Raw genomic sequence first — 17,076 nt, forward strand, 5'->3', positions numbered from 1 at the left:
TTTATGTGCTGCATCGTTACTCGTTACAATTATAAAAATGTTACGAATCATTCCATTACAAACCACTGCCAGAACTGTAGATGGCATGGCAGGTTTGATGAAGCTGGCACATCATTGAGCGAATCAAGCGATTAAGAAGACTGCGCATGCTGACTGAACTGCTGTGAAGAGAGAGATGAACACCAAGCCAAGCCAGATAATGACTCGTTCACGAGTCAAGAACCGGTTGCATCGGTTCTCGGATGACCAGTAACGTTAGTTCTTTCTGACAGTTCGATTCAATAAACCAGTTGAAGAAAACAGCAATTTGTAACACAATAACTCACTTGTATTATAACATATAATACATGTTAAAAAAATGTGTTGATGCCTGTTAAAGACCTTCAACCAAAATAAATTCTCAGATCTATTGGCTTCATGAGAGAAAAAAAATAACTTGAAAAATAACATTTATACTGAAAATGTATCATTGTGAATTGTCCCTGAGCAAGACACTTAACCCCTAGTTGCTACAGAGGCATGTGACCTCTGACATATATATACAGCAATTGAAAGTCAATTTGGATAAAAGCATTAGCTAAATGATTAAATGTAAATGTAAATGTATAAGTCCTTGAGGCAGACTTGTTTCCCAGGTCAGGGAATCTCAAATAAAAATTATTATTATTATTATTATTATTATTATTATTATTATTATTATTATTATTATTATTTTGTTTAAAAAATATAGTGGTGCAAATTTAACCATTAATTTCTAGGTAACTATCCATGCCATAATAACAGTAAATGCAACTAGCCACAAAACCTTCATGTTCTATGTTGTATGAGGAAAACAAATTATGGCTTATCATAAATGAAAAAAAAAAAATCCTAAAAATAATATTTGTGTTTCTTGACATTGTCTTTCTAATGAATGCTGAATTGTGTTGTTGAGATGCCATGGCAGCTGATTGGATCCTGTGATCAGTGTCATTAATGTGATCATGGTGCATTTGTCTGTACAGACACACACACTCACCCGTCCAGCCGGACATCTGGCAGACTCCTGTTGAGTGCGATCATGTCACTGGCCATAAGGTTGAATTGATTGATTTTAAAGAGCTCTTTCATCTTCTCCTGCTCATCTTTGGGAATTACCACAGCCTTCCCCATTTCACCTGGTGCCTCATGGGTGCGGGACATCACCGCTGGAACACAGAAATCAGGAAGGCAGTCGGTATGAAATATCCAAACATGTGCCCAGGTATTTATTCCACACATTTAGAAGAATGTCATCTATGACATCTAATAATGTGTAATGTGCAATCACCATACCCATTCCCATGCTAATAGTTGTTATAATAATAAGTTAATCTTTATAGTATTAACATCCTCATAATCTTATTGTGCAATAACCTGCTATGCCTCTGAAACTATACTTTCTATTTCAGCTAACATTACAAAACCTTCTGTCATATAGACATTTTTCAGTTGTCCAGTTAATTCCTAATGTATAAAAAGTATCCCGCCTTTCATTATTTCTTTTTGAGTGTCCTTTTGTCACCAGGACATTAATATATTTACAGTTCACATATGGAAATAAAATTGGTTGCAAAAAATGTTGACTTAGATATAAGAAAACTTAAATGGAAATTAAAATAATTATAACATATATTTGAATTAATATACAAGTTAATATAGATAGTAATCATTTAAACGAATAATATAATAAAATAAAACAAATAAGCTCAGAAAAGCACAACTGTCCATTTGACTGATATACCTGTACAGTGTGGTTTGAGCTGATCACAAAGCAGATTTTAACTGGCTCTGCTGCAGGTAAAACCCATCTAAACTGACGGCAGTGTTCTGAACCATTGATCCATGTTATAGGATCTGTCAACACTGACACTTTCTGTCCTTTAAATTTGACCTAACACTGTTGTCAAACAGAGACTACAAAGACAGCAAGAAAATCAACATGAAAACTTTCAGAAAAACACTCTCAACATTTTTTGATCATGAGTTTTATTACTCCTCATCAGTAACCGTAACATTCCTTACATTTTCATCTGAAATATTCAGAAGGACCGTAAAGCTATACATACATGTAATAATTCTCCAAAAATGTATAAAAACGCATACTCTATGTGTTTGTGTTGTATCATATCTGATACATGAGGCTTTTATTGTACAGAAAAAAAAAAAAAAAACTTTATTTTATTCAGAGGCAATATGATGCAGATGCTGTTATTTATATGGGAAAAATGTAAGATGAAATTCTGATCGTTACTAAAAGCAAATTATCACATTTTTATAACATATCAAAATTAATGTGAATATTTGTAAGATACTGTTTATACTGAATATACTCCAGTACTGTTATGACTACGCAACTGTGAAGAGTGAGGAATGGGGAATGAGGAAACGCAGGAGAATTCACAGTAAACACAGTCTTTAATCCTTCCAACAAAGGCTACACAGAGGGGACAGGAACACACATAGCACAAGATGTTCACATTTAATACTGGAAAAAGACAGACTGCACTGCACCTATATTAAGATTCACTCAATGTATTGTATTCACAATAGAATGTACTAATTATGATCCTTTTCTTATTTAGTGCCTAAACTCTGGAATAACCTACCTAACATTGTTCGGGAGGCAGACACACTCTTGCAGTTTAAATCTAGATTAAAGACCCATCTCTTTAACCTGGTTTACAAATAACATACTAATATGCTTTTAATATCCAAATCTGTTAAAGGATTTTTAGGCTGCATTAATTAGGTAAACCGGAACCGGAAACACTTCCCATAACACCCGATGTACTTGCTACATAATTAGAAGAATGGCATCTACACTAATATTTGTCTGTTTCTCTCTTATTCCGAGGTCACCGTAGCCTCCAGATCCAGTCTGTATCCAGACCAGATGGAGGATCAGCACCTAGAAAGGACCTCTAAATCCCTAAAAGACAGCGGAGACCAGGACAACTAGAGCCCCAGATACAGATCTCCTGCAAAGACCTTGTCTCAGTTGACCACTGGGACAAGACCACAGGAAACAGATGATTTTGCTGCACAATCTGACTTTGCTGCAGCCTGGAACTGAACTGCTGGTTTCGTCTGGTCAGAGGAGAACTGAGATACTGCGATACAGTGTAGGCTTTATAGGGTTAAGCCAATGTTTTCCTTTCTGTACAGAAGATGCTCTTCTAAAACTCTAAAGTAGCGCATGTCAGAAATGACTTGAAAATCTGTAAATCATCTCAAGGAATATCAACCTTCAACATACCACTGTGCATCTGATTACTAGGAAATAACATTTATTAAATTAAACACAAAAACAAATTAATCAATAAAACCACCAACAGATACAAACTCATATTATTTTTTTATAATTCCCTTGCAAAACTCACCATAATAGGTTGCATTCTAAGTGATTTATATTCTACAATATTATTAGAGGCTGCTCTCTGTCACCTATATTTATCACCGTCTCCATCTATAAACCAATATTCTCAGCTCTCCCAGTGCCATACATCCATCTGCGGCTGACCAGGTTAAGAGGGTTCAATCCAAACCACTCACAGACAATCACAGGCCACATTAATAGCTTTTCTGATGTGATGGGTTTCTCAGTTAAGAGGTCAGGGTGAACCTGGAAGTCTGCATAGGTTCAGGCAAAATCACCCTGCTTTATGCATACTGACAGAGAACTAAACATGATACAGTGTGCAGCAAAACACGCCAATAAAACCAGGAGTGCTGTGACTGCAGTATGATGAAGAGCAACTCATCAGAAAATAACGGGAAGAAAGAAACTCTGCAGCACTGCTTCAACCTTCCCAGTATTCAAAGCAGAACACCGGGGAATTTTATATTCCCTCACACACTGCTGTCTTACTTAGCTGCCTGATCCAAAAATAGCATCCATTTGGACACAAGGACAGCCCATAATATCATGTCATTGAAAGAAATCTGGAAGCATTGTCCCATTATGGACACTTATCATTCTGTTCCAAAACATACTGAGCTGTTTCCATAAGCAGTATTTTAAGGCATAGTAGTCACAATCCCAATGCAAAAGCCACCACATTTTGAACCAATCTGAAGGCAGCAATGTTCGTAGCCTTCGTGGAGAGGACAATATACTGTGCTCGGATGTAATAAATAAATAAATAAAAATCTTATTTTTTGTTGTTGATTAATTTAGATTAAAACCCACATTTTCTTTATTTTAATTTTATTGACAAAAACACACTATTCCACATTTTGTCCAGTGTTCTTAAAACAAATGTGCCAGCTGAATGCTTTCAAAACATACAGTGCTTAACAATTTATTAGACCACATGTCATAAGACAAAACACAAATATTTTAGGAATCTGTCATAAAAAATTATTCAAAATATTATATTGTAATTTTTGGACAAATCAAAAACAACTAAATAGTATTTATTCACATAATAACAAAAATGGCCTTCATTACCTTTGATAACAGCTCACTTGCTTGCATTGTTTATGTACTTTTTCACAGTTCCTACTCTCATAAATTACTCTCACTGCATGTTGACTTTAAAACCTATATATAAATGTTAAACAACAGATATTTCAGCACAATGAATGTTTTTGCGCTGAATATTGTATACCTCGCCTCTTTGTGTTCTGACTGTTTAACGTGCGCCTGCCGCGCCAGCAATCTTTCAGTAAAGATTTCAACTTAATGCAGACTGCCAGGGCGGGCCTTTATGCAAAAATGGAAAAACCCACCGTATGAGCTCCTGCAGGAGAAGTACATGATCCAAGCTGCCCAAAACGTTTTGGGCAGCTTGGATCATGTACTTCTCCTGCAGGAGCTCATACGGTTTCCTCCAATAATTGTAGATGCATTTTGTCCATATAAATGCATTAATCAAGTTGGACGTGCACTGTGGGCAGACTCAACTAATCGATAATAAGAATCAGTATCGATGATTTTCATGAACGATAATAATCTATTTTATCGATCAGTTGTTGCAGACCTAAAGTTAAGGCTGGAATACACTACACAACTATTAAAAAAAGAATGCAGTAACAGAATTTAAAACACTATGCATCAAATAATTTCCAGCGTCGCAAAATTTTTAGGGGGAAAGTGTTTAAACAAATCATACAAGATGATTAACTAAGGTTTGTAGTAGTCAGTTATTTCCTCCATTATTTAACGCCCCCCAAAAAAGCATCTTAACCCACCTTTCGGTTGTGTTGTTAGATTCCGCACACATTATTTTACCATTGGCTTTGATTGTTTGTGACCCAGCACTTATTTGTGATGTTCTTGATATATTGGGTTGATCATTATACATGTGAGCTGGCAGCATCTGTGTTTTTTAATTACTTTTTTATTTTTTAACTTTTTATTTTTTAGTCTGTTTCTCTCTTATTCCGAGGTCACCGTAGTCACCAGATCCAGTCTGTGTCCAGATCAGAGGGTCACTGCAGTCACCCGGATCGAGTACGTATCCAGACCAGATGGTGGATCAGCACCTAGAAAGGACCTCTACTGCCCTGAAAGACAGCGACTGAGCCTGGTTTCTCCCAAGTTTCGGTTCCTTGCCGCTGTCGCCTCTGGCTTGCTTAGTTGGGGTCACTTCATCTACAGCGATATCATTGACTTGATTGCAAATAAATGCACAGACACTATTTAACTGAAAAGAGATGGCATCACTGAATTCAATGATGAACTGCCTTTAACTATCATTTTGCATTATTGACACACTGTTTTCCTAATGAATGTTGTTCAATTGTTTTTTTTATTGTTTTTTTAACTATATTTTTTGTTTAAAAACACTATATAAATAAAGGTTACTTGAGTTGACTTAGGCAGCTCATTATGTTTAGGAATGGAGCCTAGCTGACATTTTTAAAGAGATTCCCTGCAGTTATTCATAAAAGAGCATTAAATAATTAATATCCATTAAGTATAATGTCTTTGGTTTTATTAGAACGTAAAGTTGTTGCATCATCAGTTTAAATGCAGTCTGGGAAGAGGGTGATGTATACTTGATGTGGCAATTAAAGCGGCGATGTCTGCACGTCTGTATTGATCCCAGTACAGTATTCATTTAGCAATAAGATCATATTTGAAACAGCCTCTGTGCTCTCTTTAAGTGGCTGTTTAAGTGATGCATCCATTCAAAGAGAGAACAACAGAACAATTGGCTGCATAGTAAAGCTAAACATAAACCGAAGGTTATGAACAGATCAAAAGCAAAATGATCTTCCTTGGACATGATATTTGAAGATCTGTCTCAGTAAACTGAATTCTGTACAAGTGTGGTGCTGCACAGCAGGAATGAAGACTGAAGTAGACTGGATCTATTTTTACAACACAAAGCAAAACGCTGCAAGATTCAGGATCATCTATTTTTGATACAAGTAAACACACTTTTATCTCCGTTCAGAGGATGTTATACTTTGAAATTGTCACACGATGTGCAAGAAACAACGTAGTATAATTTTGCTAAAATGGCACCCCAGGCACTCTTTCCCAATGAGCTTGTGTTGCTGTTTAGTTTTGGGTCAGTAAGTAAACAACCTAGAATATCCAAACCAGCTAAAACATTTAAGACCCCTATATAGCAACCTCATATTAATAGGGACTGCAGTGCTAGTCACATTTCTAGTTTGAAAACCAGTTGTCGGTATCAACTAACTATTAACTACAACTTTTAATAAATTCTTAATTTGCTGCTAATTAATAGTTAGTAAGGTAGTTGTTAAATTTAGTTATGGGGCTGGATTAAAGGGTCAAAAATACTGTCATGCAGAAAAAGGCATTAATATGTGCTTTATAAGTAATCATATATGGCCAATATGCAGTGCATGCTAATAAACCACTAGTGAGTTATAGTGAGAACTGGTGTCCAAAATTGGTCCAAAATTTAGGCTTTATGTAACCATGCGGTTGTAATATTGGTAGTATCTGAAATGGATCACAACACTGACACTACACACTACACTGCAAAATAAGGAAAGATCCATATCAGAACATTAGTAATATACTGTGCCAATTATATTTTATTTGCTAGTCAAAAGTTAAACTTTGTAATTATCTAACTAATTAGGGCAATTGATATGTAATAAGAAATTAGGCAAAGAGATAAATATCATAATTATCAAGCAATTATGGATCCAAAATCTTTATTGTGCACTGTGGTTCATGCACTATATGTGCATTACTGAAATTCGCTGTTTGAAACTGAACTTCCAAGTTCTGTGTTTGGACCTTGACCTCTAGATAACCACCCCTCGCCATCAGGACTGAGCTAATCACTGCCGATAACCCCAATAAGAGAAGATCTTCAAACTGGCTCGACCTCATAAAAAACGATCTAGCATAAATAGCCAACAGACTGTAGTCCTTCTAAGCCCTGCTCTTTCAGCACTGCGGCTGCTTAGACCTCATCTGACTGTTTAATACCCTAATTGCTTTCCTGCCATTATTAAATCCTGAATGCATGGATACAAATTGTATTCCAGGAAGACACAAGCTTCCTGTTTTGTCCACTTCATTAGAGGCAACAAGCAAACCACAGAATTTAAATTCATAAATAATAAAAAAAATAATTAAAAATTGCTGTAATTGTGCTCTAAGGTTTTCGAGTAAGACTGATTACGGTTGCTGGTGGACCATATCTAAACCTGAAAGCAGCTTACGGCACAAGTTAAACCTGTTTACCACACAAAGCATTGAAGTGAGGACAAGGATCTGATAGTGCTGGGATTAAACAGTAAGAAATGAGCAGCTGGTGAACATACTTCAGAAGATTTTACGATCCGAATACAATGAAAAGTCATTTCATTCTCAAATAGGAAAGGAAACGGAACAAATAATGAATGATTACTTAATGTTGTGTAAAGTTTTTTTTTATATATATTTTTATATATAGTATACAGTCAACAAAAGTGTTGTGAACCATTGTTGTTTGGTTTCAAAAATTCTTCAAAATTATGACAGGTTAAGATCGACATGACACTTAGCAAACGATGGGGGTGTAGAGTATACCTTAAAAGCCATATACTTTTTTTTAATGTAAAAAGCTTTAACTGAATATTTAGAAGGTTTTGGACCTGGATTTAACCAATATTCTAGAAATGCATGTGCAATAGTGCATATTTATATAATGCACATTTAAACATTACATTTCAGAAAACTTGTAATACTAAACTATTGTTTTTAAGGGGTCATTGCAACGTGTTTATGTGGTTCAAGGTTCAAAAAACACATTCTTTTCCACATATTGTACATTATTGTTTCTTCACTATGCCCCGCCTTTTTTAAACGCGTAAATTTTTACGAAGCCCTTTGTTCTGAAAAGCGAGGTGTGCTCTGATTGGCCGGCTATAGAGTACATTGTGATTGGCCGAATACCTCAAGCGTGTGACGGAAATGATACCCCCCTTACCATACTTTGATGATGTCTCCCAGCACTTTGAGACAAAAACAATACAATCTTTTACAAATGAGGCATTTGTTTCATCCAGTGGGGACATAATTACTGATTATAATGACTTATACTGTCTTTTTACGTGTTGTGTTGGGTATCGTGCTGCTAAAACATAAAACCATCTCTGCATTTGCGATCGGAGAAAGGAGAAACAACATGAGCTACTCTACACTGCTTAAAACTTTCATTTGAATCGTCAGTGGCAAATCCTTTGCATATGTAAAAATACTTACAGGCTGAGTCAGAAACACCAGACTGTCCTTGCGGAGTTGGAATTGTCACATTTTATAGAAACAGACACCAGCATTGTAGGCTACTCTCTCAGGAAACAGTCCTCATTCTCCATAAAATGTGCTGCTGCATCTGAATATTTGTGTTGAACTGTTCTGGAACAGTGTTATAGTTACAACTTAACCACTGATTTCTAGTTGTGTCCTCTTTTCGAAAGCTAAACAAAGAAGCTTCGCTTTCACTACAAACAAACAGCGTATCCACAACGTGGCGCCTGCGGCAACGGCGAGAAAGAAAGTTATGCTTCTTTCTTTGTGTTAACATTTAGGCGGCGTTATGCAATTCTTCCCACATCGTGATGTAGACATGTGGGGGCTTGTTAGAACGAGCCGTTTTAGGAGGGCGTGGTTGACTCTTAACTTTTATAAAGAATATCTCTTTGGATTTGAGACTTTAGTCTTTGCAACTTTACATATCTTCTTTATGCACCAAGAGCTTGTAACACTCCAAAGAGAAAGTAAAATTTTAAATCACATCATATCACCCCTTTAATATACCATAGGCAAGACTGGTGATTTCTATAAGTTTAAAAATTTTATGTTAAGCATTAGTTAAATAATTATTTTTAAAAAATTATAATAATAATTAAAAAAATGCTGTCATAGCTCTAAAATATTACTCGTGTTTAGCACATTCTAACTTCGTGATGCATTGCAAGGTGGGCATTTGCCCTCACAGACATTACTTTATAATATATATAGTATAAAATAGAGCAATTTGAATAAATTGCAAAACTTATGACATCTCAAACTCAGGACGCGTAAAGCACACCATCATTATTCATCAGCCCACAAGGCTATCACAGGTGCGCAATAGGTGGAATGTATGAAGAGTGGACACCTGCACCCCATGCAGGTAGATATTAGATAATGCAACTCTGTGGTCTGTTAAACTGTCAGACTCACCTCTGAGCGCAGGCAGGAGTGAATGGTCCTTCTTGTTGTCACATTTGTTGCACTCACTGAAGTACAGCAGCAGGAAGACGTCCACTAGCACCCAGACCAGAGAGGTGGTCAGCACCACCTTACAGTACACAAAGCGTCTCATGAGCCCCTGCTGGCGTCAGGACCCCACAGATGGACAGAGAAGAGGGACACAGGAGATGGGGCAGGGGGCGATGTGACAGGACACACTCTGAGACGTCATCCCACTGAAAGAGGACAAGAAAACCAAAAACATTAGTTGGATCTTTCTTTGCGAAACTATTATATAGAACAGATACACTATTAATTTCGCCTTTAGGAAAACCTGCTGAAATATGCTGTACCTACTATAGCCCTTCTTCTATTTATATGGCCTTTTCTGGGGCCATTATAATAATATTACATCTGTCTACCAAAGTAATATTGCAAAAGGATTTAAAAGTAATTGCAAAAGGATAATAATTATATCACCCCTTGTTAGTTCCCACCACAGTAAGACAAAAACAAACAACCTAGGATAACTAGAAATACGAGTCTCTGTGCATAAAATCCATTAGTTTCCAGCTGATATGTCCACTAGAGGCAATAAAACACCAACAAGCTTTATTCCTTTTCCCATAAATTCTGAATGCAAGTGCAGATTTGAGCAGATTATCGGTTTTACCATAGTACGACAAGTTCGACTTTTGCATCACGTAACCAGGTCCTCATTTACAGCTTTTCTGATGTGGTAAACTTGCTTGGAAGCTAACCTGGTACAGCATAAACCTTTTAGTGCGACTCATGGGACATTTAATTTCCAAACTGCTGCGATACATTTAACAACTAACAATTTAATGATCAGAGTCTGATGGCCCCTCCCCCTTCGCTACGTAATTAAAGCTGTGCCGATTTAGTGCATGAAGTGTCCAACATTCCACACTTCTTTTACGGTTATACAAGTGCATCATCCGTGTTATTTAAAGTGGAAGCTACTCATCATTTGTTATAAATAACAGCACTGCAGCATTTAGTCACTGTACATTACACTACTTAATGGGGAAAAACAATAAAGTTTCTCAACACTAGAAACTTAACTATTATTGAAGACAGCTCAGCTATTATTAAAAATGTTATTATTATGAGCTTGTTTATTATTTTAAATCTTTGATGTCTCTGCTGCAAGTGAGGGATGTGACACAATAAGATCACTCCTTTCGGCGTGCTTCTCTTGTTCTGTCTGTTCCTCCCTTCCCCCATCTCTAGGCTCTATCCTGCAGTCTGGAAACCGTACACTTGCTCCAGACTGTCTGTCCTTTTCCTCAAGGGAATGCCTGGACAGCACGCAGTGAACACAAACTCCAGAGTTCATTCTGTATACTCAAAAGCACACGCTGAGAATGAACACTGGAAAGAGTAATAGCTGTCAGACAAACACGGAGAGCAGATGATTTCATAGCACTGAGACATGTTTATTAAGGGATATACTGTATTAATATATCTGTGATGTGCTGTCGATTACCAGAGAAAATTATTGCAATTCATCCCACAGTTTTCAAAAATAAAAGTCTATTGGAACAGATATTCCAGATGGTTAAAACGAAAAAATGCAGCTTGTATAAATTATTGGTAACACTTTATAATAACTGCATGCTATTAATCATTAGTTAAGCATTAGTAAACAGATGATTCATAATTTATAAAGCATTAATAGACAATAATACTCAGTTCATAAATACAGATATAAATGCTTTATTCTTGATTTAAAAGCATATCTATAGTGTGTAATTTCATACTTTATTCAAGATCAATTTATCATTTCTCAATGAAGTATAGCATTATTTACAAACCAGTTATTTAGGAGTTGCCAGTGATTCATAAGATCACAAAAAACATAGTAAATTCAGGTAGTTATAAAGCATTTAGTAGTGGTCAGTTAACTATTTATGTAACCTCATCTAAAGTGAGGACTAGTTATGCCTTGTAAATTATTTATAAAGGATATTTAAAGGCTCAGTTATCTTCTAAACAAAAAAACAGAAACAAACACAACACAGTGATACAGAACATAGAAATATTAACAGCCTTTAAATCTCATTTGTAAAAGCTTTACAAGGCATACATAGTCCTCACTTTAGATGAGCTCACAAAAATAGTTAACTAACAACTACATATGTTTTATAACTACCTGAATTAACCCTGAATTACAGTAGAAATACATGTTAATAAACCTTTTATTAACACTATAAGTAACTATTACTATATGTCTGAATAAAAAGATGTATGAATGGACATTTAAATAGTTTATTAATCATTTACTTACAATTTCTAAGTGATCTTATGAACCACTGACAACTCCTTAATAACTGGTGTGTAAATAATGCTATACTTAATTTAGAAATTATAAATTGATCATTAATAAAGTATGAAAAAACAATTATTAAATACATTATAGATATGCTTTTAAATCAGGTATAAAGCATTTATATCTGTATTTGTAAACTGCTTATAAATGTCTATTAATGCTTTATAAATGATGAATTAACTGTTTCCTAATGCTTAACTAATAATTAATAGCATGCAGTTATTATAAAGCGTTACCAAAATATTTTGTGTTATTATTTATTAATTTATTAATCTGTTTATTTAGAAAGAAAGAAAGAAAGAAAGAAAGAAAGAAAGAAAGAAAGAAAGAGACTGAACTAAAGATTTTACATCATTCCTCTTCAATGTGATTCCCCACAGACTTCCAATTTAAATACATTATGGTGCACATGCAGGACCTTTATTTGTTTGACTGTGATAATAGAAATCATGTCTCAGAAGCTGTGAATTCATGTTGAACTTAAAATATATATTTAAAGGTAACGCTTTACAATAAGGTTTGATGTGTTAACATTAGTAAACTACATTATAACAAACAATGATCAGTACATCTAAAGCATTTATAATGTTAATTTGGACATTTAGTAATCCATTGTTAAAATCTGGCTGTTATTATTATTAAATGGACCTGAGCTAACATGAAAAAAAAACAATCCAATGTTAGTTGATAAAAATACAATAGTTACATTTTTATTAACTAGCAATAACAAATATTAATAGATATTGTATCAAAGTTATCATAAACCAATGTGCTTAACTAGTGCTAATCTTTAAAAAATAAAACTATAGAGACTTTCTGGTAACACTTTAGAATAGGGAACACTTATTCAATACCTATATTTAACAACTATCTTACTAATTTGTGGTTGGTTGCACTTTATTTTACATCTTTATTGTAGTTTATATTTCATAAGATGTTTGAATGGTTTGGAAAGAAGTCCCTTATGCTCAACAAGGCTGGATTTGTCTGATTAAAAGTTCAGGATAAATTTAATATGTCTGAAAGTACACAATTCTGAAAGCAGAAAATTTGGACCTGGGTCATGCAGTAAGCAACTGCTTACCATTGACCTAGCAACCAACCAGAAAACCTTAGCAACTTATCAACACCTCTCAAAAAAAAAAATATATATATGTGTGTGTGTGTGTGTGTGTGTGTGTGTGCGTGTAAACTTCAAAACACTTTCATAACTAATTAATTACTGCTGGGCAAATCTATTTAAGCAATCCAATGAAATGTCTTAAGCATGTATGGATGCAGTCAATGCAAACATTTCAAATCTATACGTCCTTCTGTCGGATGTAGCAGTGTAGTCCTTCAAGAATAGAATGGGCCTCTGTTTTCTTTTGGGACTCCAGTATAGACAAGTTCATTGATTATGATGAATTTACTTTTGTGCGACACTCTTATCAGGTGTAGACTTAATCAGGTAATCACATTTTCTTTGAGAAGTTTAAAAAAATTATAAAAAACTGAGTGTGAAACTGAATTCTCTGAAATATTCCAGGTCCCTTTACTTTTACATCCATGCACTGTTTGATTCGTTTTAGAGATTTAGTTAACCAGCAGACTGGTGTAAAGTCTGAAAACTCAGCCCTTCAGATTGGGGTGTACAGTTACCTCTAAGCTATTATCATTAGTCTCCTGAAACTCAAAACCCAAGAAAGCATTGATTGAGTCTTAATTAAGAGCCTTTCACTTAACATTGGGCCTTTGCAAAGTCTGTTATTCAGAGTTTGTAGCGAATGAGACCTTGTTCATTTGAGGCCATAATTATTTACCATGCTTGCTACGAGTTTACCAGTAACAAAGTGACTATTTTAGCTATGCAGAATTTTAAGACATTGTCTCAATGTCAGATGCCAAATAAGCAGAACTTAAATAGTGAAGTGAAGTGAAGTGAAGTGAAGTGACATATGGCCAAGTATGGTGACCCATCCAAAGTGCAAACACACAGCAGTGAACACACACACACACACACTGGGAGCAGTGGGCAGCCATTTTTGCTGCAGCGCCCTGGGAGCAGTTGGGGTTCGGTGCCTTGCTCAAGGGCACCTCAGTCGTGGTATTGAAGGTGGAGAGCGCTGTACATTCATTCCCCCACCTCCAATCCCTGTTGGTATGAGTCAGACTTTCTAACCATTAGGCCACAGCTTCCCGTCATATAACAAGTTGCCTTACCTGTGGAACTGAATAAATGTGCAGTGAGATCTTTCACATATTTGCTGACGTTTCCGAAGTTTCATAGAGTCATAGAGTACTGAAATTAGCAAACAAGACAAATAAGTGGTTTATGACATACCCTAATGTCTACACCGTGTTTTAGAGATTAGGAAACTCACTAAACCTCAAACATGGCCTTTTGATAGTGCTTTATTTATTTTCCTTTCTTTTTTTTCTTTTTTTTTGTGCTTGAATTCCTGAATAAGCTGCTTTCACAACAAAAGTTAAAGATTTTTCATTGAAGCATTAAAGCATTTTTTTCACGCTTGCCTGCATCCATCTGTGCATCAGATGACACAAACACACCTGTTAAGATTCACATAACACTGATGACATCAGATGCCTGAGGCTACTTTTCTCTCTCTCTGAATAAATACAATTATTAAAAATATATATGTTCTGAAGATCCATAAAATCTATTTATTTTTTACCAACTTTATATATTATATAGAGATGAAGAGAGAGAGCATGAGTTTTCAAAACGTTCGAAAAGGTTAAGTAAATTCAAGCAAATTGGGCCACCTTTTTTTGACACTGAGAGGACTAAGAGAAATGTCCCAGTTATCCTGAATTAACCTCTATTTTTAGCATAGCGATACCACTGTACCTCATCACATGCTAAAGATCAACACTCAGCAGGAAATCGGTTAAAATGTCAGTCAGGGTACGGTGATTTGTAAATGTGCATTTGTACATTGTACAAGCCCCAAAAGCGCAGGTTTAGTTGTTAACCCATAACACACACACACACACACACACACACACACACACACACACACACACACACAGGGTCTTTTAGCCTGTATGTCTTTAATTTTGGATCGCACAGGACATATACTGGCATGTGCGCTTATTATTTAAAGAAGTCTTTTACATGTAAGGCAATGGCACTTCTGTACTTACTGAATGAAGACTGAAAGACACCTTGAGCTCCTGATGATCAGCAAACAACGTGTTGCGTCTGTTTCTCCTTATTTATAATCCCAATACGATTTCATGCGTATCTCTTGTTACGAGTGTGAACACCGAACGATATAGAACCAGTAAAACATGAATAAGGAAATACAAATAACAGGCCGGATTTACTGAGCCCCAAAATCTCGAGCTGTCCCTTTCAGCACTGCCTCTATGACAAATGATGCTGCATGCATTTAGCCCACTGCATCACTGGACAGATGTCATCCCTGGAATCAGATGCCAATGCTGATGCTGTGTGTCTTATGCCAGGTCTTCGTCTGAAGAAACATTTCCCTGCTCTAAGAAACGGATTCATATGATGTAAGTATCGTTCCGCTTGGGCTATTGGATTTGGGATGACTGGAGACAAGAGGCGTGTCCACATAAGACACCAATGCGCAAGTGCGCCGAGGACATCTGGTACATGTAGGCTATTTCTGATGACAGATCTCTCGCGTATACGTATTAATTGATTGAATCACCTTTTCACATCCTTTTTACTTAAGGACATGCTAAAATGTATTGACAACATGTTTTGATCATGCATCGTGTGTGTCGTAGCCTGTAATGATTACAGTATTTAATTGTACACATAACTGGTAAGACATCGCCATACAGGGAGCGTATTTGTTGTCCAGAGTAAAATTTAGAGGTACAGCAGCGACACCTGATGTATGCAAGAGAAATGAGACGATGTGATACTAAAAATAACCAACGTAACCATATTTAATGCAGTTCAGTTGCATTTACACTGCAGTTGCATACATAATGTTATGAGATCCTTTAAAGTACCTTTAAAACTGCCTTTAAAAAGTTGTTTTAAAGGAGAAGTGTGGTCATAATAATTATAATAATATTGATGTAGCCAAGGTATTTGAAGTTAGGGTTAAGTGGGGGGAAATGTCCTCCCTTAGTTCACCTAAAAATGAAAATTAGCCCATGAATTACTTACCCTCAAGTCATCCTAGTTGTATATAACTTTCTTCTTTCAGATGAATCGGAGTTATATTAAAATTGTCTTTTCGAGCCACTCAGCAAGTGTTGCATGCATCGGTCCAAGAGAAGTTAAATAAAAAGTACCCATCCATTAAAAGGGGGGTGAACAAAGGCCTCCTGTAGTGAATTTATGCATTTTTGTAAGTAAAATATCTCTATTCAAAACGTATTAATCTCTTTAATCCTGTTTATGCCAACAGTTGTACACAGAAAAAGCTCTGGGCGGATGACATGAGGTCAGCGTTGTGCATGCACCGGTGAGTCTCCTGAAAAACAACGTTCGTTAACAGGAGCAAATTAATCAAAGCTTCCTTACTTTAGCAAAGGAAAACCAGTCTCCTCTTGGCTTATATCAAAATCCTCCGACATTCTTTCTTTAAAAATCCTCGTTTTGTACTTCTAATTAGTGACCAGTGATTTAACCTCTCCACTGCGTTTCTGCATCCGTCACTTCTGTGTGATGCAGACACAAAGCTGACCTCATATATCATTCCCTTGGAACTAGTTAGAATAAATTTGATGGGAAAACAAAGGATTTGATGTTTAGAACAGAATAATTACAGTAATTGCTCATAGCCCGGGGGTGTTTAACCCACAAAAAAATAAAAATAAATAAAAAATAAAAAAAATACAACAACAAAGTCTTTCTGAAATTACATTTATATTTTTATTAAATAACACATACTCCCTATGTACAGGCATATATAACTGTGATTTTCTACGAAACAACAAGATTTAAAACGCCTTTATACCCCATGGGGGGTTTCCCCCCACTTTATCCTAATTGATTAAATGTATTTATGACATTATTTTTGATTATTTTATAGCATTTCAAATGTCAGATTTCTCC

At 35.7% G+C, this 17,076-nt stretch overlaps 1 protein-coding gene across 1 annotated transcript in view; it reads right to left on the reverse strand.

The window, feature by feature from the left end:
- galnt13 (polypeptide N-acetylgalactosaminyltransferase 13) overlaps window positions 1-15,612 on the reverse strand; it is a 69,800-nt gene extending 54,188 nt beyond the window's left edge. The window contains exons 1-3 of the mRNA XM_026272743.1: window positions 15,177-15,612; window positions 9,668-9,912; window positions 1,019-1,187 (exon numbers count right to left, since the gene is read on the reverse strand). Coding sequence (XP_026128528.1) covers window positions 1,019-1,187; window positions 9,668-9,809 — 311 coding nt within the window. The 5' untranslated portion in view covers window positions 9,810-9,912; window positions 15,177-15,612. The remainder of the gene's footprint in view (window positions 1-1,018; window positions 1,188-9,667; window positions 9,913-15,176) is intronic.
- Between the last annotated feature and the right edge of the window lie 1,464 nt (window positions 15,613-17,076).

This window comes from Carassius auratus, chromosome 9 (assembly GCF_003368295.1).
Source record: "Carassius auratus strain Wakin chromosome 9, ASM336829v1, whole genome shotgun sequence".
NCBI classification, from domain to species: domain Eukaryota; kingdom Metazoa; phylum Chordata; class Actinopteri; order Cypriniformes; family Cyprinidae; genus Carassius; species Carassius auratus.